Source organism: Camelus bactrianus, chromosome 21, assembly GCF_048773025.1.
Source record: "Camelus bactrianus isolate YW-2024 breed Bactrian camel chromosome 21, ASM4877302v1, whole genome shotgun sequence".
NCBI lineage: Eukaryota > Metazoa > Chordata > Mammalia > Artiodactyla > Camelidae > Camelus > Camelus bactrianus.
In genome coordinates, this window is record NC_133559.1 from 25,084,572 (window position 1) to 25,107,939 (window position 23,368).

Below are 23,368 nucleotides of genomic sequence, written 5' to 3' on the forward strand. Positions count from 1 at the left end.
ACTTTCTGCTTTCTGTATATAGCAGTGTGGGAATAAGATATTATGTGCAAAAATTGTTATTTTAGCTATATATTTGTGAAAAATTTTTTACAATGTATTATATGTTTGGTTTGCTTCTTAAAACAATATAGTTTAACCTTTATTGACTCCAGGTTATGGTTATAGACTAATCCTGCAGGGCTTTGCGGTGATTGACGTAATATAGGTTGTTTGCCCCCTCTGCTTTGAATTCTTGAATTTGCTCTCAGTAGTCAGCATCTCTCTTTCCAGAGGTGGAAAAGCTGTACTTTTGCTGTTGTTAGTGTCCCTTCTGCCCTCTTTTAAATTTTTGCAGCTTCTGATCTTCTGTGTAGTAACAACCCAGATAACTCTGCGTCATGAAATTGAATGCAAAAGAGCTAAGTAGGCTTAGTGAGGGTTTGCCTGGCTCGTCTTTATTCATGGATGAACTTTGTGACCATTATTTTGGCTGCCCAAAGACCTTTTTTGTTCATTGCTTGTTTCTTATCCTTGCTTTGGCTGGTGAAGTTGAATTCTGTATAAGTGCGTTTATATTCCTGTAGTTCTTTCTATAGGAAAAAAAAGAAAGAAAATGATGTGGAAATACCAGTGTTGGTTCTCATTTCAGAAAGCATTGCCAATAATACTTGAAGATCTGGTTTCAACCCTGTCTTGTATCATTCTTGGGCAGTGTCCTGGACCATCTCCAGTCTTCCTGTTAGCATTTTCAGATCATCTTTATTCCCATTCCCAACCAACGCCAGGCACCAGCTTGGCAATAACAGTTGCCCTGAAAGGTGGAAGCAGGGTATACAGAAGGCAGCAATTTAAAATTGAGTGTATAAATTGGTATGCATATTTGATATTTCAGCATCTTTACTGTACTGTATATCTGAACTGATTACAGAACTTAGTTTCCCTATGTCTGTAAGGAAAAAAAAACAAAAACAGAGGCCATCATCAAACCAAAGAGCTGAATACATTCTTAGAACTATAAAGGTCTCTCTCTTGCTCTTCACTCCTTCTATTCAACAAGCATTTATCGAGGGACCTTTCATGTGCCCTGCACTGTGCTAACTTACTTGGAAGTAGAAAGAATTAAACAGCGGGGAGGGTATAGCTCAAATGGTAGAGCGCATGCTTAGCATGCATGAGGTCCTGGGTTCAATCCCCAGTACCTCCTCTAAAGATAAAGAAATAAACCTAGTTACTGCCTCCCCAAAAAGAGTAAACATACCTTTGTCCATAAGGAACTCACAATATAGTAGAGGAGACAGGCATGCCAAAAAATACATGTGTGTGTATTTATATTCATGTTATACTAAAGAGATCACACCTGGAGCCACTCAGCCATCATTCAGCACAGACCTGCGTGGGGTTCTTCTATTTTTAAAGTGACTGTGGCCTGTTAGCTGTACATACCCTAGAACATGAGGCTAAAAGTGTGAGGTGTTACTGTTGAACAAAGCTTACACACCTCTTTAAGAACTGTAGTGAACTGAACAGTAAAGATGGAAAACATGAAAATCTGAAGGAAATACTATATTACTTGAAATTCCATATTTTTACACTATATAGTAGTTACTTTCTATAATATAGCCTTAAATGTGGTTATATACTGATAACTGAGCAGTGAAATACCTGGAACTTAGGAAGGTTCATTATTCCTGGCCCATTTGAAACAGAATCCAAGTTCTTGGGCATTTCCACAGTTTCTAGATCAGTGAACACCGCCTGTGCTGGTTTTTTAGAACAAATCTCAATAACAGAGTAAGCTAAAGACTTGTTTCTTTTCCTTTTTCAAGGAAGAGCATTAGAAGGTTGCCCTGAATCAGGGCTTAAATGGAACAGGTTGCAGGAATTAAATTTTTTTCAAAGAGGGAATACTTTTATTGCCTGATTCATTTTTACTCTCACAACCAGGAAGAAATGCTTCCTTAAAGCTTCATTAATGCCTAGTGATCATTTTAGATGGCTTCCTTCACAGGGAACTGTTAGAGGATTTCATGTAATTCAAAGTTTACATATGTGAATAAATGTTTAAGTGGAGGTGAAAACAGTGAGGAATACTTAAACCAATTTGGAGTACATGAGAATTCAGTTTTCTATACCTGTAACTTAAAGTGACTCTGAGGCATTTATCTTAAGAGCTTTAGGACATGCAATGCTGTCATCTTTAAAACACAGATCTAGTTTTCCAAACTGGAGAGTATCGTGAAGGGCATTCTATTTCAGCCTTTTTTGTGAAACAGAAGAAGTTCATGCTTCCCATCTGTTTCGCTTATGTTGCATGTGGTAGAACTGAACTTTGAAGACAAGGAAGACAGCTTGGTCAGATGAGTGACATAGCCTCCCAGTGTTCTGCTTCCCAGGGCACCCACTCTGAAGACACCTGCTTGCTTACAGTCCTAGCTGCTCCTCACATTTAGGAAAGGGATATAAGACTGCTTAAACTCTTGGTAGTGCAACATGTGTGTTCAGCCCCTGGCTCTGTAATCCAGAAGACAGCGTAACCAGAGGGTTATTTTGCTTGCCAGTCTTTCTCCTCAGGAAGCCGTCTTTGGGTTTAGATATGGTAATAGTAACCAACAAGCAGTTACTAGGGGTTGTCCAAGCACCAATTTTAGCACAATACACGTGGTAATGCTATTCATTTTTGATAGTTCTGTGTGTTAGGTAATAGTGTTCTTATTTCATTTTTCATGAGAAAACTGAGGCCCAGAGAGGTTTGTAGGCATTCAGGCCCAGGCATTTCTGAATCCAGAGTACACATTCTTAACCCCTCTGCTACAGAAGAGTTTGTATTTAGAAACTATTTCTTAAGTCGAGAATTAGCAGGGAAAGGAAAACTGTATAACAGATACTGATTAGTGATATTATTTGGTGTTAGTTTTTGTTTTAGTTGAAGACTCACTCCCAATTAAAGGTGAAAAAGAATAATTATGCTCTTCTGGTGGGCAGTGGTGGGAGTGTAGGCGTGGGCTGGTTTTCTGGGGACAAAAGGGATTTATTCAGATACCATTTGGTATTGGATGTTTGGACTTCCTGGCTAGAAACATACAATGCTAAGTGGAAAGATTTCGGAATGCTCTTTATTTTATTTATAATAATTGTCACTAACCATCAGGAGAGACTGCATTTATTTCTAGGGGCAGCTAATAATAACGTAGCATAGTGCTCTAATGTCACTACCAATTAAACAAAAGGGCAGTATATCAGACTTACCCCAGGGCAAAAGTGTGTGTGCTTAAAAAATTTTTTTTATTCAAGGGTTGTAATTTCTGCTGTTATTTATGCTTTGGCTGAAATGTAAAGGTTAGGCTTCATAAACTGGGCATGTGTAGTTGTGTGACTTTGTGTGTGAAGTTAGCTGTGATTGCTTTAAGGTGTGTGAATGGATTTTAGTAAATGATCTGTTTGAGATTCTATTTCTTGTGTTACCTATAAAAGATCCTAGTTATTTATTAATCCAATCTTTACTTAATGGTTAATTTAATGTCCCCTAAATGGTTGATATGGACAGAACAGACATGAGAGTGTTGGGTTTTACAGATTATGCCCAAATCTAGTGGTTTAAGACTAAATGATTTGTTATTTCTTATAGTTATGTAGATTGCTGGGCCCAGCTGATTGGTTCTTCTGCACACATTATATTGGCTGTGGTCACGTGGGTGGCTGTATTTAGCGGGGACCTCAGATGGAACTGGAATGCCCTTAATGGCTTCACTTCTGTGTCTGACACTCAGCTGGGGCAGCCAGGTCTCTGTTACTCAGTCGTCTAGCCTGGACCACTTTATGTAGTAGCTTGGTGCCAAATGGAAGAAGCTGCTAGGTCTCTTAAGGTGCCAGCACACAGCCACTTCTACAGCATTCTGTGGATCAAAGCATGTTACAAAACCAGCCCAGATTCAGGGGAAGGAAAAATAGATTCCATCTCTCTATGGGAGGAATTGTTGTTGTCTGTCTTTGTAGACAGTCAACCAAAACCTCTTAATTAAATTCAGGTCTTACCTGTTATACTCACTAAACCTTTAGAGTTTTTTTGAAACCATCGATTACCAAAGAAGTAGTTTGTAAAAGTATCCTTGTAAGGATGGTGGGCAAAGAGATCGTGTGAATAAATATGAGAATATATCAGAATATATAATAAATCCTACCCCTCGACCATCTCCTTTGCTAATAGCCCTCTGTGTGAAATGTTCATACTGGATGTTTTCCTTCTGGTACCTGATACAAGGCATGCTCCATTCCCTTTATGTGGTAACAACTTGATTGGGAAACACAAAAAGGGCTTTACTGAAGCCTTCACTTTTAGTTGCTGTGAGCAAAGGTTGGGATTTCTTTTCCGTGACCTTAGGCGAAGTAGTGTGAACTTGTCACTTGATCAGAGGGAGATTTAAGGGGGCATTGCTACTAACGAGGCTTGGAACCTCGCTGGCGGCTTTTGGGAGCCCCTGGTGAGGTAGTCAGTGCTGGGGCCAGGGGTTCCCACGTTCCTCAGCAGCCTCGTACATGGAGTTTTATCACACGATGACTCTCAGACCTCTGCGCCGATGTGTTTTCCTGTATGTGTTCCTTCAGACTCACTTTTTTTCTGTGGAACCTACACCTCTTCTCCCAAAACAATTTATAGTCATAAGTTTATCCTCATAAAGCACTTATCAGACGTGTAGGATGATGTGTGTGAAGAATGAAAGTAAATGAGCTTACACAGCAAGCCTCATTTAGCTGATGGAGCCGAGAGTGAAACGAGGGTCCAGCATGAAAACTGATGAAATTCTACCTTCCGGAACTCCAGGCAGAGAATTTATACCAGCTTTTAGCGCGAAGACTGCCATTTGCCCTGTCTTTCTTACATTTAACAGTTTTTGAGTTGTTACTACCTTGAGTCTGTTTGTCCTTTGTTCTCTGCTCTGTTCCACATAACAGAAACATTAAAATAAATGGCCATAATATAACCGGACGGTGTTACACTGTTGGAGGCGTTTATCGGAGGAGGTGAGGGCGTGGAATAGCACAGGGAGACTCCTGGGAATGCAAGAGAAGTTTTCATGGATAATCTGGGATATTCCCAGTGGTCTTGCTTTCATTTCCTTGGTATCTGAAATGAAGGATCCTCTTAGAAGCCCAGTTTGCAGCATTTGTAGTATGCTGCTTTCTCAGAAAAGAACGTAATACAGCATGAAAACACTGGCTTGGGTCTCCTACCCTCTCAAGCACACAGGAGAAAAGAGAATCGTTGTGAAGAGCAGAAGGTGTGTATCAGCCTTAGAGAATGGAATTGTTCCATATCATGCATCTAATACATTTTTGTGGAATATGAGTCTTGCATACTCATAGACCGTTGTAGAAATTCCTCTACACTGTCGATTTCTTAAATATACTTGTGCTTGCCCTGTGGGCTGAAGAAACAGCAGCTTTCCAGCTAAAGGGAAGCCTCTTTCTGAACTGTCAATATTTACTCAGAAAAAGACATAATTCTCTGAAACTACTGACTAAAGTGAGTAGAATCTTGGTAGAGCAGTAGATGGCCGACAAAAAAAAAAGGATAGCTAAGTCATGGTAGCCAACATTAAGGTACGAGTTGATACACACTCCTTTGATACTGAACACTGAAGGAGATTAACACCAGAGTCCTAAGATACTTGCAAAGCCTCATTTGTAGTAGTTTGTTCAGTTTAAGTGAATAAGACATCTACCTTTACTATGCTAGGTACTGAGGAGGTGCAAAGATAGCTAAGATCCCTAAGGAGCCAGGATTCTGAGAGAGGAATTAAGAACTATATACAAGAAGATACTGGACAATGCAGAATGTAGTTAAGTTCTGGTGTGAAGGGGAGAGAGTGCTGTAGCCTGTGAGAGGGGACTGGAAATGGCTTTGCATGTGGCCCTTGAAAGCTTGATTAGGCTTTAAACTGGAGAAGATGGGAGGTAGAGGTAAGAGCAAGAGAAATTTTTTTTTAACATTTTTTATTGATTTATAATCATTTTACAATGTTGTGTCAAATTCCAGTGTTCAGCACAATTTTTCAGTCATACATGGACATATACACACTCATTGTCACATTTTTTTCTCTGTGAGTTATCATAACATTTTGTGTATATTTCCTTGTGCTATACAGTGTAGTCTATTCTACAATTCTGAAATCCCAGTCTATCCCTTCCCACCCTCCGCCCCCCTGGCAACCACAAGTCTGTATTCTCTGTCTATGAGTCTATTTCTGTCCTGTATTTGTGCTTTGTTTGTTTGTTTGTTTGTTTTTGTTTTTGTTTTTTAGATTCCACATATGAGTGATCTCATATGGTATTTTTCTTTCTCTTTCTGGCTTATTTCACTTAGAATGACATTCTCCAGGAGCATCCATGTTGCTGCAAATGGCATTATGTTGTCGGTTTTTATGGCTGAGTAGTATTCCATTGTATAAATATACCACATCTTCTTTATCCAGTCACCTGTTGATGGACATTTAGGCTGTTTCCATGTTTTGGCTATTGTAAATAGTGCTGCTATGAACATTGGGGTGCAGGTGTCATCCTGAAGTAGATTTCCTTCTGGATACAAGCCCAGGAGTGGGATTCCTGGGTCATATGGTAAGTCTATTCCTAGTCTTTTGAGGAATCTCCACACTGTTTTCCACAGTGGCTGCACCAAACTGCATTCCCACCAGCAGTGTAGGAGGGTTCCCCTTTCTCCACAGCCTCTCCAGCATTTGTCATTTGTGGATTTTTGAATGACGGCCATTCTGACTGGTGTGAGGTGATACCTCATCGTAGTTTTGATTTGCATTTCAAGAGCAAGAGAAATTTTGCGGGAGTTCCAGTGGGGAATGTCGCGGAGGGGACCGTGTTCCTGCTCTGTTAGGCGCAAGCGGGGAAGAGTGCGTAGTGAAGAGAATAAGGGTGATGCCCGCCACACAGACTGGCTAAAGCCATTCAGGGTAGGGCTTTAATGGCCTGCTTAGGAATTTAAAGAACTCAAAAGTGGTGTGTGACTAGAAAAATGGTTTTGCTTGTTACCTAGCCTGGAGTGGGGGACCTGGAGGCGCAGAAGGCAGTTCTTTCTGGGACCCAAGAGAAGGTGCTGAGCACTGAGTGAAGCCGCTGGCTGTGGGCATGACAGGCGGTGGTAGAGAACAGTAGCACGTTGTGTTCTTTCTTGTTCTGCCAGGAAGCGGTGACTAACACCAACACGAAAACTTGTCCAGCCCCTTCTTTAAATCTGCCCTCGCTCCTAATCTGCGGAGGTAAATAGTGAAGTGATGTTCACGTGATAGAAATTTCTGTCCTAGTTGAGCGGATAAATTGTTTGCAGCCCTGAACTGATGAGTGTGTTCCTCTGAGGCCCATCAAAAGGTACTAAGAGTTCAAAATTTAAAAGACAAACTCAGTTTGTTTTGTCTGAATTTTGGAGCTGCTCGAACTTCCTATTGCATTGGTGATTAAAAAAAAAAACCCAAAACCCTGCTATCTCCAGCCTTGATGCTACATGTTTAGATAGGGTATGTTTGATATGCCTGAAGGAGGAGTTCCTTCATTCTGAATGAAAAGAGCAGCATCATTGGAAGTTCATGGGTTAACCGACTTGAGTCTTGAAGAGGGTTTTCTAGGAAGTAAAAGGCTGTTCAACTGGCTCCTTTGTGCCGGAACTGTAATTGTACCGGGGCTATAGGGAGTTGCAGCTGGAGGTGCTGAGTAAAAACAGTTGCTGACACAGTGAGACTTCCATGTTACCTTGTACCACTGCAGCCAGAGATGTGTACTGTGGAACAGATAATTAAAGACGTTGTACGGTTTAGGTCGTGTTGGAACTAGCAAAAATCTCTGAAATCTGCTGTCCTAGCATGGCTGCTATCAGTAATCACAGGGAACTGTTTTACTGAGTTTCGCAGCAGACTTGATACCATCACAATTACATTTTGGATGCATTTGAATTGCCTGTGTTTCAGCTAATAGTATTATATACTCCCTGGGAGATGATGATGCAACGAAACAGGTGGCTGGAGATAATTAGAATTAGAATTTGACTCCCTCTCTTTCCCTTCTTCATGAAAATGAATGAGAAGAGTGGTTAATCACCAAGAATAAACTGCGTGTCAGCAGGCGCTCGGCAAGCTGTTGCCCTTAGAACACAGCGTTGCCCTAGTACCCTGTTCCTGGATGTGTTTCCAGCTGTTACCAGGGGAGCAGTCTCCAGTCTGGGTGGGAGTGTCTCAGCCTGAATCATTCGCCCTATCTTTTGTATTGGTTTTATTTCTTGGATTAATGGTTTGAGTTGTTAAATGAATTGGAGAGCAGAAGCAGCACCCTGTTATCTTCTTGTCATCTTTGTCTCAGCCCCGCGCTGTGCTGCCTGCAGGCAGGTAGCAGAGCAAGCGAGTGCATGTGTCTCAATGGCCCCTTGGAGTGGAAGGCAGCCTGTCAGCGTGCAAATGAGACTGAACTGTATGTTCTTGACACCCTTGCAAAAATCTTGTATTTGGAATCTTTTAGCTTGAGAACTGACCAGAGTGCGGTGGGCCCCACGGCGGCAGCCCCACGTCTTTCTGTCTGTGACATTGGCGTCTTTGTCATGTGCTGGATGGTCCAGACTTAGTAGTGTTGCTGTAGTACCAGGTTTCATTGGTTTTCTGGTCATGTTCTGCTAATAGCCAGATGGTATAGGGAAATGTTTTTCTTTTACTTAATTTATCCAGATTTGATTCTCCATCTTTTACAGGGATTTTAATTTTGAAAAATAATTAGTGGAAGACTGATTAAGTAGAGATATGTATCTGGGTGTTTTTTGTATTTAAATACATGAGCAGAAGATATGACACATCCAGGATTGCTGGGTATTTGGACTCGAGGGGGTTATTGCTCTCCTCTGTACCCTCTTCGGCATTTTTAGGAGTGTCTGTCTCATAATGTGTCATAAGGTTATATTTGGAGAAGATAAGAACTAGAAAGTTGCCAAATACTGGTGGTTTTGGATATTCAAAAGTCTTTCATGAATTTTGGAAGGTAAAAATGAAAGGTAAGGAGTTATGCATATCTTAATGTTTTACTTTTTTGTGCTTTATTTCATTGTTTTGGTTCCTAGCGATTGGTACCAAACCACTCCTAGATGGCTGTGCATGCTATTAAAACAGGGCTATTTGCTTTTGCATTTTCATTTTACCTGGTTCTTACCTATTAGGTCCTTCCTTGAACAGGTTCGTTTTAAATTATTGGGTCGTCTCAAGCATAGGATTAGCAAAGCTACAAGGGTGAGTGATATATTTGAGGCTTGCAAGAGATTCAAGGGTGGAAGGACAGACTTTCTGATTGAATTGTGCTTTGTACTTGGGCTTGCAGGAATTGTGGGAGGCGCTTCGGTGAAGAGATGGACCAGTGTGTATAATCATGGAACCTCCTTGCTAACCATCACCACCTGCTCTCCTTGAGAAGTGAGAGAGAGTGGGTCAGGAGAGAAGGAAGAGAGGTCAACATGAAGCTAAAGCAGCGAGTCGTGCTGTTAGCAATTCTCCTTGTCATCTTTATCTTCACCAAAGTTTTCCTGATTGACAACTTAGATACATCAGCTGCCAACCGGGAGGACCAGAGGGCCTTTCACCGCATGATGGCTGGCTTGCAGGTGGAGCTGGTGCCCAAGCTGGACCACACCTTGCAGTCTCCCTGGGAGATTGCAGCCCAGTGGGTGGTTCCCCGGGAAGTGTACCCTGAAGAGACACCAGAGCTGGGGGCAATCATGCATGCCATGGCCACTAAGAAAATCATTAAAGCTGATGTGGGTTATAAAGGGACACAACTGAAAGCCTTACTAATACTTGAAGGAGGACAGAAAGTTGTCTTCAAACCTAAGCGGTAAGTCTTCATCTTGGAAGTTATCTGTGCTGGTTGGTTGACTCATGTAACCTGGAATTTATACGAGTGCTCACCTCGCTCTCTTGGTATTCTCTTCACTAAAGCGAGACGGGGAGACCAGAGCTCTGAAGTCTTTTCTATCTCCTAATGCCCCATTATTCTTTGAGTAGGGGAATTTATAGGAGTGTGTTTTAGTTCCAAATTAGACTGCACTTCTTACAGTTAGAGCTATCCTTGGCTTCTAAGTTTATCACATATCTTCTATATGCCAGATGTTAGAGATACAAAATAAATTGGTTAGGAAATAAGCAACTTGTCACCAAAAGTATGCAATTAAAGACTGGGTAACCACATCAGGGCTGTAGAGCAGGAGTTACCCAGAGCTGGAGTGGGTTTTGGATGGGCCCTTTCTGGCACTAAAGCTGTGATTCTTTCTCTTGAGTTTTGGTTTTGTTTTAACTAATAGACTTTTTTTTTTTTTTGAGCAGTTTAGGTTTACAGAAAAATTGAGAAAATACAGAGAATTCCTATATATCTCCCCCTCCCCCCCGCAGACTCCCCTGTTATTAACATCTCCCGTTAGTGTAGTACGTTTGTTACAGTTGATGAGCCAATGTTCATTTATTAACTAAAGTCCGTAGTTTACATTAAGGTTCACTCTTTGTGCTTCCCTGCCCTAAACATCCCCTGTGTTCCACTTACTCCTCCTCCCCTCCCTCCCCCTGAACCCCTGGCAACCACTGATCTTTTTACTGTCTCCATAGTCTGCCTTTTCCAGAATGTCATATAGTTGAAACCATACCTTTTGCAACCTTTTCAGATTGGCTTCTCTCACTTAGCAGTATGCATTTAAGTTTCCTCCGTGTCTTTTTGTGGCTCAGTAGCTCATTGTTCAAAATTGCTGAGTACTGTTCCATTGTAAGGATGCACCCCAGTGTGTTTGTCCATTCACCCACTGAAGATCGTTTTGGTTGTTTCCAAGTTTTGGCAGTTATGAATAAAGCTGCTATAAACATTCACGTGCAAGTTTTTGTGTAGATGTAAGTTTTCAGCTTATTTGCATAAATACCAAGGAGCACAATTGCTGGATCATATGATAAGAATATGTTTAGTTTTGTAAAAACTGCCAAACTGTCTTCCAGAATGGCTGTACTAATTTACATTCCCTTCAGCATCAAGTGAGAGCTCTTGTTATTCCACATCCTCACCAGCATTTGGTGTTGTCGGTGTTTTGGATTTTGGCCATTCTAATATGTATGTCACGATATTTTGTTGTTTCTTTTATCTGTTTTAAGCAGAGAGCTGCGCCGTTTTACTTACCTGAGTCCAGATTTGAACTAGAGAGAGGACTAGATCGTATGTTGTCAGACAGTGGATTCCTTTGGACTTCTCTCAGGATCTGCAGAGATAATTTTATGTGGCAATTCTATAGTGTAATTATTTTTTTTAAGTTTTCTGTAGGTATATGTATTTAAAATAGGTTAACATGGTGGTAATTTATATTCTTTTGCCAGGAGTTAGTTTCCAGTGGATTTTTCTCAAAGTTTGCAATGTGTAAAATTTTCTGTGTACTAAACATTTTTTTTCATTCTTCAGTGGAGCTTTTGAGAGAATTATAACACATACCTTTGGGTCTCTTGCTGGAGTGGGAGAAGAAATACAGAGTGAAGGTGTGCAGAACTAAACTGTGACCAGAGTAGTTGGGTTAGCTCCCTTCATGACCCAATTATCAGTAGGCAATAAGCAGCCAGAGAGCTTATTACATAGATCCTGTCTACGTAAGGGATCTACGTTTGCCTGGAACTGGGAAGGATAGTGAATGGGAGATGTGGAAATTAGGAAAGTTTTAGAATGCAGTAGACTTTTGGAAAATAGAAAAGTCTGCTTGGCCGGCAATGTGGGAAAGTATGGTTATATGGGCCTTGGGATCTAATTTCCACTGAGTGCACATCATTTGCCAGACATTACACTAAGAACTTTTGTATCTGTTAATGCTTTTAACCTTCATCACAACTGTAGGCAGTTACAGTTCTTATTTCCAGAGTAAGAAGCCGAGGCTTAGAGAGAGTCACTAACTTGACAGGGTCACCCCGCAGTAACTAATGGAGCTGGCATTTGGATCTGTCAGAGTGTGAGCAGCTGGTGTTCTGCCACACACGCGTGATTCTCTTTAGTTTGTTTGCCTTCCTGTAAGTGAGATGAAATGGATCACCCATCATCAAAATTTTTCTAGTTTAGTTTTGAAATGTGGTCCTTGACCTCACGGTTTGTAGCTTGAGAGATCGGCAGCATAAGCAGAGCAATGATGGAAAGAAGGCAAACGAAAAGGAAAGATGAAATTTGTGTGAAGAGAGATAAATTGCAGGCATTTTGTGTTTAAATGAGAGCATACCCTGCCCACACCCACTGTTTGTACACTGGAGAACTGAGGGTGAGCCGGGACAGCAGGCAGGTGTTCCTGACATGTGCAGCATTAGTATTAGTCCAGGCGCTTGGCGGATGGGACTGGGGTGTTCAGACAAGGTGTCAGTGGAGGCAGGGAGAGGCCAGACTGGTAACCAGGGGAAGCGGCAGCAGATAAATGCATAAACTAACCCTAGTCACTGTTGCTTCATCTCACATTTTTTACTGCCAGTGCAGCTTCCCATTACTTTCTTCTTCCAGACCACCCTGAAAACCACTTTGGTTTTACCCTCAAATACTTGTATCATCACGGTGCTCCCCAGCTTTAAAAAATCCAGGGATTCCCATTGCTCACTCGACAAAACCCAGCCTCCACAGCCTGATGGCCAAGCCCCTCACAGCCTGGTCCTCCTCTCTGCACCTAGCTGTCTTTCGTTTTGTTTTTTTTTTCCCCTACTCAGCTCTTTATTCCTGACAGTGTGGCCCCCTCCTCCTCCACCCCAACAGCCCGGGTCCATGCCCAGCTCCAGGGACGCTCCTTCCCCACCCCGCAAGCTGTGGGCCACCGCAGCAGGTGACAGCCCTCTCCTTCCCCACACACGCTGACCTGGGCTGATTACACCTGCTACTATCGTGGGCTGAGGAAAGTAAGTGCCTGTAGAAATTGACTCAGTCTGGAAACACCCATCAGATTGCTCTTCTGACCCCAGTGGCCTCCAAGACTGTTTAGTCCTAGTATAAGTGCAAATTAATGTCCTTGGTCACACTCTGATGTCCTTCACCAGAAGGATAGGAGTGATTTATTGGCAGTTACTGTATGAATTTTGCTGCTCTGTCAGTGACTTAAGATGGATCACTCTGTTGAGAGGAGGATCTAAGTCATTCCTGCTAAATTGAGACGTGCACCTTTCTTTAATAGCTGCTCTTGGGTTTAGCACCTCTGGAACCTGATTGTCCGTGTTCTCCTGTCAGAGATGGAAGATTTTTATAGTACATGAAACATACAGGAATACAGTGATGCTTTTATTTGCACATTTTGCCTTACATTGTTATGAAAGTGATTTTTTTTTCCTTCAATGTAGCTGTTATCCTTTCTGGAAGTAAATTGATTTTCACAGGCAAAAACTGTAGTTATGGTGGGAAAGGAACAAGACAGCAGGGGCCTGAGAATGGATGGAAGTCAGTGAATGACATGTGTGACTGAAACATTCTGCTGTACACCAGAAATTGACACAATATTGTAAATGGACTGTAGTTCAATTAAAATTTAAAAAGTCAGCGAATGATCTTAGAAAGTGCTGAAAGGGACCTGGGAAATGAGCTAGTCCAACTTCTCATTTTACAGCTGGGGAAGAGATCCAGGGTTCGGACTTCCCACATTTCACATAACCGAAGCATGAGCTAAGGATTCAGACCTTCGGACTCCAGTGCAACCCTTTTATTTTGATTCTTCTTCGTTTCCCTTTTCCTTTCTTCCTGTTTCTCCAGCCCAACCCCAGAGTTCCTGGATTCCTCTAGGGTTTTACATTTCAGTCCGAGCAGCTTTCCCATGTGTTGGAAAGCTCTCTAACGTTTCAGTGACAGGAGCGGACTGCACATCACCTCATGTCTTCCTGTGACTCTGCTGGAGTCATGAAAAATAAGGTATTCAAGGACTGTCCCCCAGCTTGCTGGACAGCATGCAGCTGTAGTGGAGAGAGAAGTGCTTGAATGGTGTCAGCTTTTGCTGCGATTCTGTTTAAAAACGGAGGCTTTTAATTTGGAGGTAACCAGTGTAATCCTAGGCAGCCTAGATGATGCTTTGACACTAAAAACAAAAAAATACATTTGAGTATATTGACCATGCTGAGAAGAAACAGGTGTCCAGCCAGGTGGTGATGCTTGGCTGTCTTCTCCCATAAATGTTCCACCACTTTGCCTTGAGGCTGTGTTTTGTGGACATGGTTTCACTTTATATTTCATGGTCGTTTATGGTGAGGGTCACTGCCCTTTTATACTACTGTTTCCCACTTCCCCTCGGAGATCCAAGTGTCCTTAGTGGCATGGCTCTTCCTCATGTCGTTCTCAACTTACTTCTGTCTTACGGTTCCCTTGTAAAGCCTAAGAGGTCTCCTTTTGATTCAGGAAGTGGGGGTGAACAGGAGTCAGTAGAGTTCATGAGTGAATTAAGTGTCTACTTCTTCCTAACAGATTTGAAGTGTATCTTTTCATATGATTAGTAGATAGAAATATGCCAATTTTCATTTTCTTTTGTTTACATCATGCATGTGATATAAAATCATCAGAATGAAGTTTGAGATGAAAGGCATCTTAGAACTTTCCTCCTGGCCCAGCCCTTAATATTATAGATAATGAGTCTAAGACCCAGAGAAGAGAAGCGTTTTGCTCAAGGTCACCCAAGAAGATAAAGACAGAGCTATACCTAGTCCTCACTCTAGTCCAGTATTCCTTCTGCTACATCATCATAAACCCAAAAAGAAAATAGTTATTCATATAACTTTTTAATGTACCTTTGCCTAGTCATGAATAAAAACTGAGGCTTATCAGGACCATTTTTTCCCCAAGAAATTTAAACCCCTCTAATAGGCCTCGCTGTAGCCATTCTGGTAAGCATACTTTTTAGTTATATATTTTCCTTCATTTCTTCAGTTCAGTCTAATAAACATTTTAGTAGACATTTACTGAGCACCAACTATAGGCTTAACACTGTGCTGGAGATAAAAAGGTAGTCCTCACCTTCCAGGAAAATACCTTGAAGTTTTACTTAAGCTACTGTGGAAGTCTTTTAGAGAGGTAAAGACAGCGTCCGTGTCCTAGTTGTAGAATGACTGTAGCGGCAGCTGTATAATCCTGGTTTCCTTCTCCACTTCGTCTTCACCACGTCTGCCCAGGCATTTGTGCTGACCCATGACTGTTCTCAGCGTTGACAGAGAAGGTCTCTGTAGAGCAAAATCAGCCTTGCAGAGTTTCTGTCCTGCCTCTTGCGCTGTGACCTCCAGAACTGATGTGATTCATGTCCGCATCTGTGCCTCCAATTAACTCTGCAGGTACAACCGGGACTACGTGGTGGACGGGGAGCCGTATGCTGGTTATGACAGACACAATGCAGAGGTAGCAGCCTTTCATTTGGACAGGTATGTGTGGTCACAGTGGTTACGTTCGTTTTGCTTCCTTTTGACAGTATCTTGGAGAGGACTTGTGGACTCCTTTTTAAAGAAATCTAATAAAAAAACAGAGTCTAATAACTGACTGGTTACCTAACTTTAGATAGCTACTCATAGTGGTAGAGCGCATGCTTAGCATGCATGAGGGCCTGTGTTCCATCCCCAGTACCTCCATTAAAAAAAAAAAAATCCAATTGAAACAATGAGATACTATTTTCTCCTGCTAAAAATGACAGATTAGAAAAAAGATAATAATTTATTGGCAGGAATACATTGACATATGCTGCTTGTGTCATCATTGATCGGTTCAGTCTTTCTTTTAAGAATAATGGCATTTGTTGGGGGAGGATATAGCTCAGCGGTAGCACACATGCTTAGCGTGCACAAGGTCCTGGGTTCAGTCGCAGTACCTCCATTAAGAGAAATGAATACATTCTTTTAAAAAAGGATAAATAAATAAATAAACCTAATTTCCTCCCCCACTGAAAAAAAATAAAAACTCTTAGAGGTTAAGGTTTAAAAAAAAAGGAATTACAGCCTTTTTGTACTAAAAACCTTAATGTTCATACCCTTAATGGGTACCTTTTTATGTGAGTATCTAAGATAGTCCTAGGAAAATACTTCTAGGAAGTACCCTAGAGAATCAGAAATTCAAAGATGCATCTACTAAGATCTTAGCATTTTCAGTAGTGAAAATCTGGAAGCAATCTAAACGTCTAATGAAAGGGAAAGATTAAACGTTCATTCACAATACCATGAGTTTTCACTGCCTCTTTAAGACCTCGTGGGGAAGAGCTGGATAAATCCTACTCCTCACTTAATGGCATATTAGAATCAGTCTTTCCAAGGCCTCATTTGTTTCCATTTTCTTTATCCCCAAATCCCTTCCTGTTTCCCTGTTGATGGACACCAGCAGTGCATGAAGATCATTTTCTCATATCCATACCGCTATTTCACATTATCCAACATACTGATTTTTGTTAATCTAACAAATGTAATGTGGTATCTCACAATCATTGGCAAAGTTTAGCACGTCCTTATCATTTCACAGCACACTTACTTGTTAACTTAGAACCAAGTAGTCTTTGTACAGAAATTACTTTTGATGTTAATTAAATATAATAGTATTTCAATTTATGACCTGTGCTTTGGAATCTTGTATTTAAAGCCCTTCCCTCCCTTAGACTGAAAGATATTCCTGGCCAGCCCCCCACCCCTTTTGTTACCTGCCCCAGCCAGGCTCACATGCCACTGAACGTGGCTCTCCAGCCCTACGTGGCTGCTGACGTGGCTCCCCAGCACTGTGTGGCTGCTGACGTGGCTCCCCAGTGCTACGTGGCTGCTGCTCTTTAGTCTGACAACAGTCAGTGGGAAGGAAAAATACCTGCCCGCTTTCTTTCCCACCCATGGCTCCTGACACTCTTCTGCTCTGGGTTGCCATTTCTCCATTACATTAGGATTTAACCACCTTCTGTGGCCTCAGGAGGCTCTCTCAGTTTTTATGTTATTTTGACAGTTCTGTTGATCTCCTTGCTTTTGTGGCTTTTCTAAAAATGAGTTTAGTACAGAGAGTCAGTCAGCAGCCCTGAACAATGGATTATTTATTGCACAGCCATTTTTAAATGCTTTCTAATAACATGAGAAAAGGCTCATGATACAATGATGAGTGAAAAGCAGGACAGAAAACTGCATATAGTGTACTCCCAGTTGTGTGTATATACACAAGAGTGAGTGTGTGTTTATATATGCATGTGAAGGAAAAGATGGTCGTATGCCAAAATGTCAGGAGTTACTTCTGGGTTGTGGAATTATGCATGATCTGTATTTTCTTCAGTAAATTTCTGAGTGTTCCAAACCTTGCCCCTTCAAGTTTTCTTCAGCGAGTGTGTATTTTTCAGCCAGAAAAATCCCTTTCTGAAAAATAATGGTGCTCAATGATAAGCTTGCACTTTTAGACCATTAGCGGTATCTTCAAATGTGTCCATATTTAAGTTGTCCTTTGTGTTTATCCTTTTAGATTAATCTGTATAGTTTTCTGTCAATGTGCTGCTCTATCCAAAGCTTTGAACCCATGTATGGGTTTGTGCCTATTTTTTTTTTTTATGTTTTGTTAAATTTTATTTTGAAATTTTATCATGAAAAAGTTCTAACAAAAGTAGAGATAATAGTAAAATCAACCCATATACCCACTCCTTGGGTTTAACAGTTTTTCATATTTTGCCAGATTTGTCTTTAATAAATTATATGCATCTTGATATTAAACTCATAAATATATGTACCTCTAAAAACTATTTACCAGCAATCAGCAATACCTTTACACATTATGATTAACCATGATTTTTAAGACTACTATTGAAAATACACCCCAAAGATTTTTCTCATCTGTTCTTCCCTTCCAAACCAGGATTCTGGGTTTCCGCCGAGCCCCCTTGGTGGTTGGCAGGTTTGTTAATCTGCGGACAGAGATCAAGCCTGTTGCCACGGAGCAGCTCTTGAGCACCTTCCTAACCGTAGGTAAGAAGGTTATAGAGGACATTTAGATAGGGGAAGAGTTAATAAATTAAATGGGGCATCATTGAGCAAGCTGGTTCATGACTTTTAGGAACGGAATAACTCAAGGGAATACAAAAGCAAATCAGGCAACTTGTTCTCAGGTTACTGGGAGAAACAGATCTCAAGGTAGATGGCAGGAAGTTGAATCTTTTCCCTAATGTGAGCTTTGTGTGTCTGTGAAGTAGGAGCTGAGATGGTTTACGACAGCATAGGTGGCTGATAACTTTATTTCCTTCTGCTTGATCTTAAACTAAATCTCAAACTCAAATTTTGGCCTGTATGTGTTGATGTGTCTGTTGATGTCTACGTATCACTGCCTTGCTATATTTTTTTCTTATCTGTGTACATTCTTGGAAACTGTGTCCTATCTCCTTGGAATTAAACAAACCTTAAGGCAAGTCTGTAAGAGGATCAGAAATTCCTTTGTAGGGTTGGAAGATCACCCCTGCCTCCTCTTACTCCCCAGGGTTAGCCTGCGACTCTGTGTGGAGCTGGCTGTGGTCTCTCTGGCCTCTGTTCTGTGTTACCGCGCTGTGAGCTAAGGGGTCTGGGCTAGAATTCTCTCTCCTGTTCTCCTTGTGGACACGGTGAGAATGAGAGGAATTCAGAGGAGCTGTGGTTTCTTGTCTGGGCCTCCTCATGGTGACATTTTCAATGACAGTGCTCTGCATTGATACGACTGTTGAAACAGACATTGCAAGATGAACTTCACCTTGCTTTGCTAGAGTGAATGGATTTACATTTAAAATGAGGTGAAACTGAATATTTAAAGGACTTGTGACAGATTTATCATTCGAAATTTAAACTTATAAGACTAGGGCTCTGCTGTTCTTACAAATAACCAAAAGCAGACAGTGTCAGTGATTTGTTTCATATATCTTCTAATCACCTTTGCTTGTCCAATTTTATGCTCAGGCAAACATGAATTCCTGAGGAATGAGAGAGGTCAAGAAGAATAGGCCTGCTCTCCAGAGAGTCACAGAAGGTTAACTCTCATATATCGTGCGAGGCGTGGGGGAAGGGAGAGGCCAGAAAAAGGTTTGTAGAGGAGGTTGTTAACGCTTGGACTGACTATTGAAGAATCAGCAGGAGCTACCCAGGCTGCCAAGAGGGAAGGGACCTGGGCAAGATAATGGGGAGCATAATGGAAATGAGGGCACAGAGACCTGAAGGTACCCGGGGTTGGCGCATCTAGCCCAGAGCTTCTGGATACAACCTGCAGCACACGGCAGTGGCTTAGTTCAGCTGCTATAACAAGATATCATAGACTGTGTGGCTTAAACAATAAGATCTATTTCTCATAGTTCCGAATACTGAAAGTTCAACATCAGGGTGCCATTGTGGTTGGGTTCTGGTGAGAGCCCTCTTTGCGGTTCACAGTCAGCAATCTTGTTGTCTCCTCACATGGCAGAGAGAATGAAAGAGGAATCATCTCTCTCATGTCTCTTCTTATAAAGGCACTAATCCCATTGTGAGGGCTCCTGCGAAAAGTCCCTCCTCCAAATACCACTGCGTTAGGGTTTCATCATTGAATTCTTGTGGGCACACGAACGTTCAGTCCATAGCAGGCAGGTAGAGGGATTTGGTGGAGATAGATTTTAAATAACGGGCTGACCTCAGCACAGTTTTTAAGTGTATTACGACATAACTCGTTACAATGATAACTGAATTTTATGTAGCCCTTGCAACTTGACAGAGCACTTTCACACAGTTACCTTATTTAATCCTCTGGTCACAGAGTACAATAAGTAGGGGAGGTTTATCCACATTTCAGACCTGAGAAAGAGTTAAATGACTTCCCAAAGTCACAAAGCTACTCATTGTTAGCCAGGATTCAAACCCAGATTTTAAGACTCTAAAATATTTGATCTGCTTGTATTCTTCTATATTTGTTCATTTATTCACTGAACAAAATTTTATTTCACTTCTTTGTGACAGGCTCTGAACAGGGAGTTGAATATACAAAAATGAATGACATCTTGTTGTCTTCAGAGAGCTTTGTCTAATGGGGGAGCCAGATGTGTACAGAGGGCCTGTGGGAATGTGGAGGAGAACCCCAGGGGGCCTACAAGTTAGGGCCAGGGTGGTGGATTCAACCAAGTCTCAAAGGGAGAATAGCAATCCTATAGGAAGATACAGTGGGAAAGAACACCCTAGGTTTGGAGAAGGATTCAGCCTTTTTTTGTGCAAAAACCTCCTTTGGCAATCTAGAAAAACTTCTGGATCCTTTCTCAAAATAATGTTTTTAAATACATAAATTAAAATACATAGACTTGTAAATAAAACCAATAATAATGAAGTATATTTTTTACCAAATATTACAAAAAGCAAATTTGTGATAGAATAACATGTGCTTTATTATTTAACACATTAAATAACAAGATCTGAGTGATCTAGTGACTACTGTAATTTCGGACCATGAATATAAATGATACTTTGCAATGTCTGCAACAGTGCTAATATGATGTGAAAAATCTGTCGATTTCTTCTGCTGAAAAAGTCACAGGGAATGCTGCTACTGCTACCATGGTTTGCACTCTACCATCATAATTGATGGAAATGCTAAGTTGCAGATAGAAGTTAGTAAAAATAAAAATGTAATTTGGTTTCCATCCAGTTCACAGGCTCCCAAAGTTAACCCTGTTCCAGGTGGAGGACAGAGCATGACAACAGTGACAGGAAAGGAGAGGAGGGCGTGGCAGGCTCAAGGGACTGGGTAGTTTAGCTGAAGGAAAGACTGTCTCCTTAGGCACCGGGAGGCCATGGAAAGAATTTGAACATAGAAGGATCAGACTTGAATCTTAGAAAACTAATGGTAGCAGCATTGTGGAGGGTGGACTGGGAAAGGGTGGGAGGAGAGGAGAGCCTTTGGGGGCTGTTGTAGGAAATTCACATGTAGTGAGTCAGCACTAGAACAAGGACTGGGTATAAAAAGACTGAAGAGATATTCAGGAATTAAACTGGAAAGGATTTGACGACCATTTGGGCTGAGTGAGACAATTGAGAGAGAGGGAAAAATTAAGAATGACTCTCCAGTTTCTGGAGCGGATGACTAAGTAGATGGTGAAGCCGTTAGCTACTTTAGGAATGTATGGAGAGGAGCAGACTTGAGATGGAGCAGGGGAAGATAGTGAATTTAATTTTGCATATTTTGTTTCCTTGTGTGAAATTATAAGTAGATATATTGGTTTCTGCCCCCGGTTCCTGACTCACAGCTCCTAAAACCCTTGTAAGTTCCTCAGTGATAAGAACACTAGGAGCAAATCTTATTCCACCGAGGTGGCTCCGCATGGGCTCCTGGAGGCCTTCTGGACGGTAGCCAGTCACCAGAAAGACCAAGCTGTAGTTAGGAGCTTGGAGTTTTCAGCCCGGCGCCCTTGCCCTGTCCCCAGAGAGGGGAGAGACACTCGAAAAGAGTTAATAATTGATCGTGCCTACGGGAGGAAGCTGCTATACAAATCCCAATAGTATGGGGTTCAGGAAGCTTCCAGGTTGGTGAACCAGTAGTTTCCATGTGCCCTTGTGCCAGGCCCCACAGTCCACAAGGACAGAGGCTCCTGTTCAGGACCTCATCCTGTGTATCTCTTCATGTGTCGATTGGTATCCTTTGTAATAAACCAGTCATCTCGTGAGTAAACTGGTTTCCTGAGACCTGTGAGCTGCTCTAGCAGTTTTTTTTTTTTTTTTTTGCAGTATAATTGACACACAGCATTGTTGGTTTCATATGGTATAATATTTGTATATATTGTGAAATAATAATCATAGTAAGTCTAGTTAACAAACATGACCGTACATAGGTACAGACTTTTTTTTCTTGTGAGGAGAACTTTTGAGATCTCTTGGACTTAGCAACTTTCAAATATGCAGTACAGTATTATGTACTCTACTCACCATGCTGTACTTTACATCCCAATGACTTATTTATTTTGTAACTGGAAGTCTGTACCTTTTGACTCCCTTCACCCATTTCTCCCAGCACCTGCCTCTGGCAACCACCCATCTTTTCTCAGTATCTATGAGCTTGGTCTGTTTGGTTTTGTTTTAGATTCCACATATAAGTGAGATCATACAGTATTTATCTTTCTCTGACTTATTTCATTTAGCATAGTGCTCTCAAGGGCCATCCATGTTGTTAACAAACGGCAAGATTTCCTTCTTTTTTATGTTTGAATAATATTCCATTATATATATTTTATACACACACACACAGAGAAATTTTTTTCTTTATCCATTCATCAATCAGTAAATAGGTTGTTTCCATATCTTGGATGTTGTAAATAATGCTGCAGTGAATAAGGGGGTGCAGGTATCTTTTTGGATTAGTGTTTTCATTTTCTTTAGATAAATACTCAGAAGTAGAATTGCTGGATCATATGGTAGTTCTATTTTTAATTTTTTGAGGAACCTCCACACTGTTTTCCATAGTGGTTGCACCAATTTACATTCCCACCAACAGTGCACAAGGGTTCCCTTTTTCTCTACATCCTCACCAACACTAGTTATTTCTTGTCTCTTTGATGATAGCCATTCTAACAGTGTGGGATGATATCTCATTGTGGTTTTGATTTGCATTTCCCTGATGATTAGTCATGTTGAGCTCATTTTCATGTATCTGTTGGCCACTGATATGTCTTCTTTGGAAAAATGTCTATTCAGATCTTCTGCCCATTTTTTAATCTGATTTTTTCAATTTGTTTTTGAGTTGTATGAGTTCTTCATATATTTTGGATACTAACCCCTTATCAGATATCTGCTTTGCAAATATTTTCTCCCATTCAGTAGGTTGCCTTTTCATTTTGTTGAGGGTTCCCTTGCTGTGTAGAAGCTTTTTGGTTTGATGTAGTCCCACTTGTTTATTTTTGCTTTTTCGCCTTTGCTTTTGGTGTCAAATCCAAAAAAATCACTGCCAAAACCAATGTCAAACTGCCTATGTTTTCTTCTAGGAGTTTTATGGTTTTAGATCTTAAGTTTAAGCCTTTGATCCATTTTGAGTTAATTTTTGTGTATGGTATGAAGTAGATGTCTGCTTTCATTCTTTTGCATGTGACTGTTCAGTTTTCCCAACACCATTTATTGAAGAGACTGTCCTCTCCCCATTGTATATTCTTTGCACTAGCAAATTAATCAAACCCAAGCAAGGGCTTGTAGGAACCTCTGATTTACAGCCAGGTAATCAGAAGCATGGGAAACAATCTGGACTTATAACTGGCATGTAAAGTGAGGCAGTCTAATGGGACTGGGCCCTTAACCGTGGAGTCTGATGCCATCTCCGGGTAGACCGTGTTCAGAAGGTTTTTGTCTGTTTCACATGTAGCATCCTTTTTTATTTGAGGGCCATTTGTGTTTTCTTTTCTTTGTGTTTGCATATCCTTTGCTCACTTTCAGCTCTGTCATTGGGCCCATTG

The 23,368-nt window shown here is 41.2% G+C and overlaps 1 protein-coding gene across 2 annotated transcripts in view; it reads left to right on the forward strand.

Moving 5' to 3' along the window:
• FAM20B (FAM20B glycosaminoglycan xylosylkinase) overlaps window positions 1-23,368 on the forward strand; it is a 42,022-nt gene that overhangs the window by 3,466 nt on the left and 15,188 nt on the right. For both annotated transcript variants that reach the window (XM_074349870.1, XM_074349871.1), the window contains exons 2-4: window positions 9,334-9,843; window positions 15,294-15,380; window positions 17,815-17,924. In XM_074349870.1, coding sequence (XP_074205971.1) covers window positions 9,467-9,843; window positions 15,294-15,380; window positions 17,815-17,924 — 574 coding nt within the window. In that variant the 5' untranslated portion in view covers window positions 9,334-9,466. The remainder of the gene's footprint in view (window positions 1-9,333; window positions 9,844-15,293; window positions 15,381-17,814; window positions 17,925-23,368) is intronic.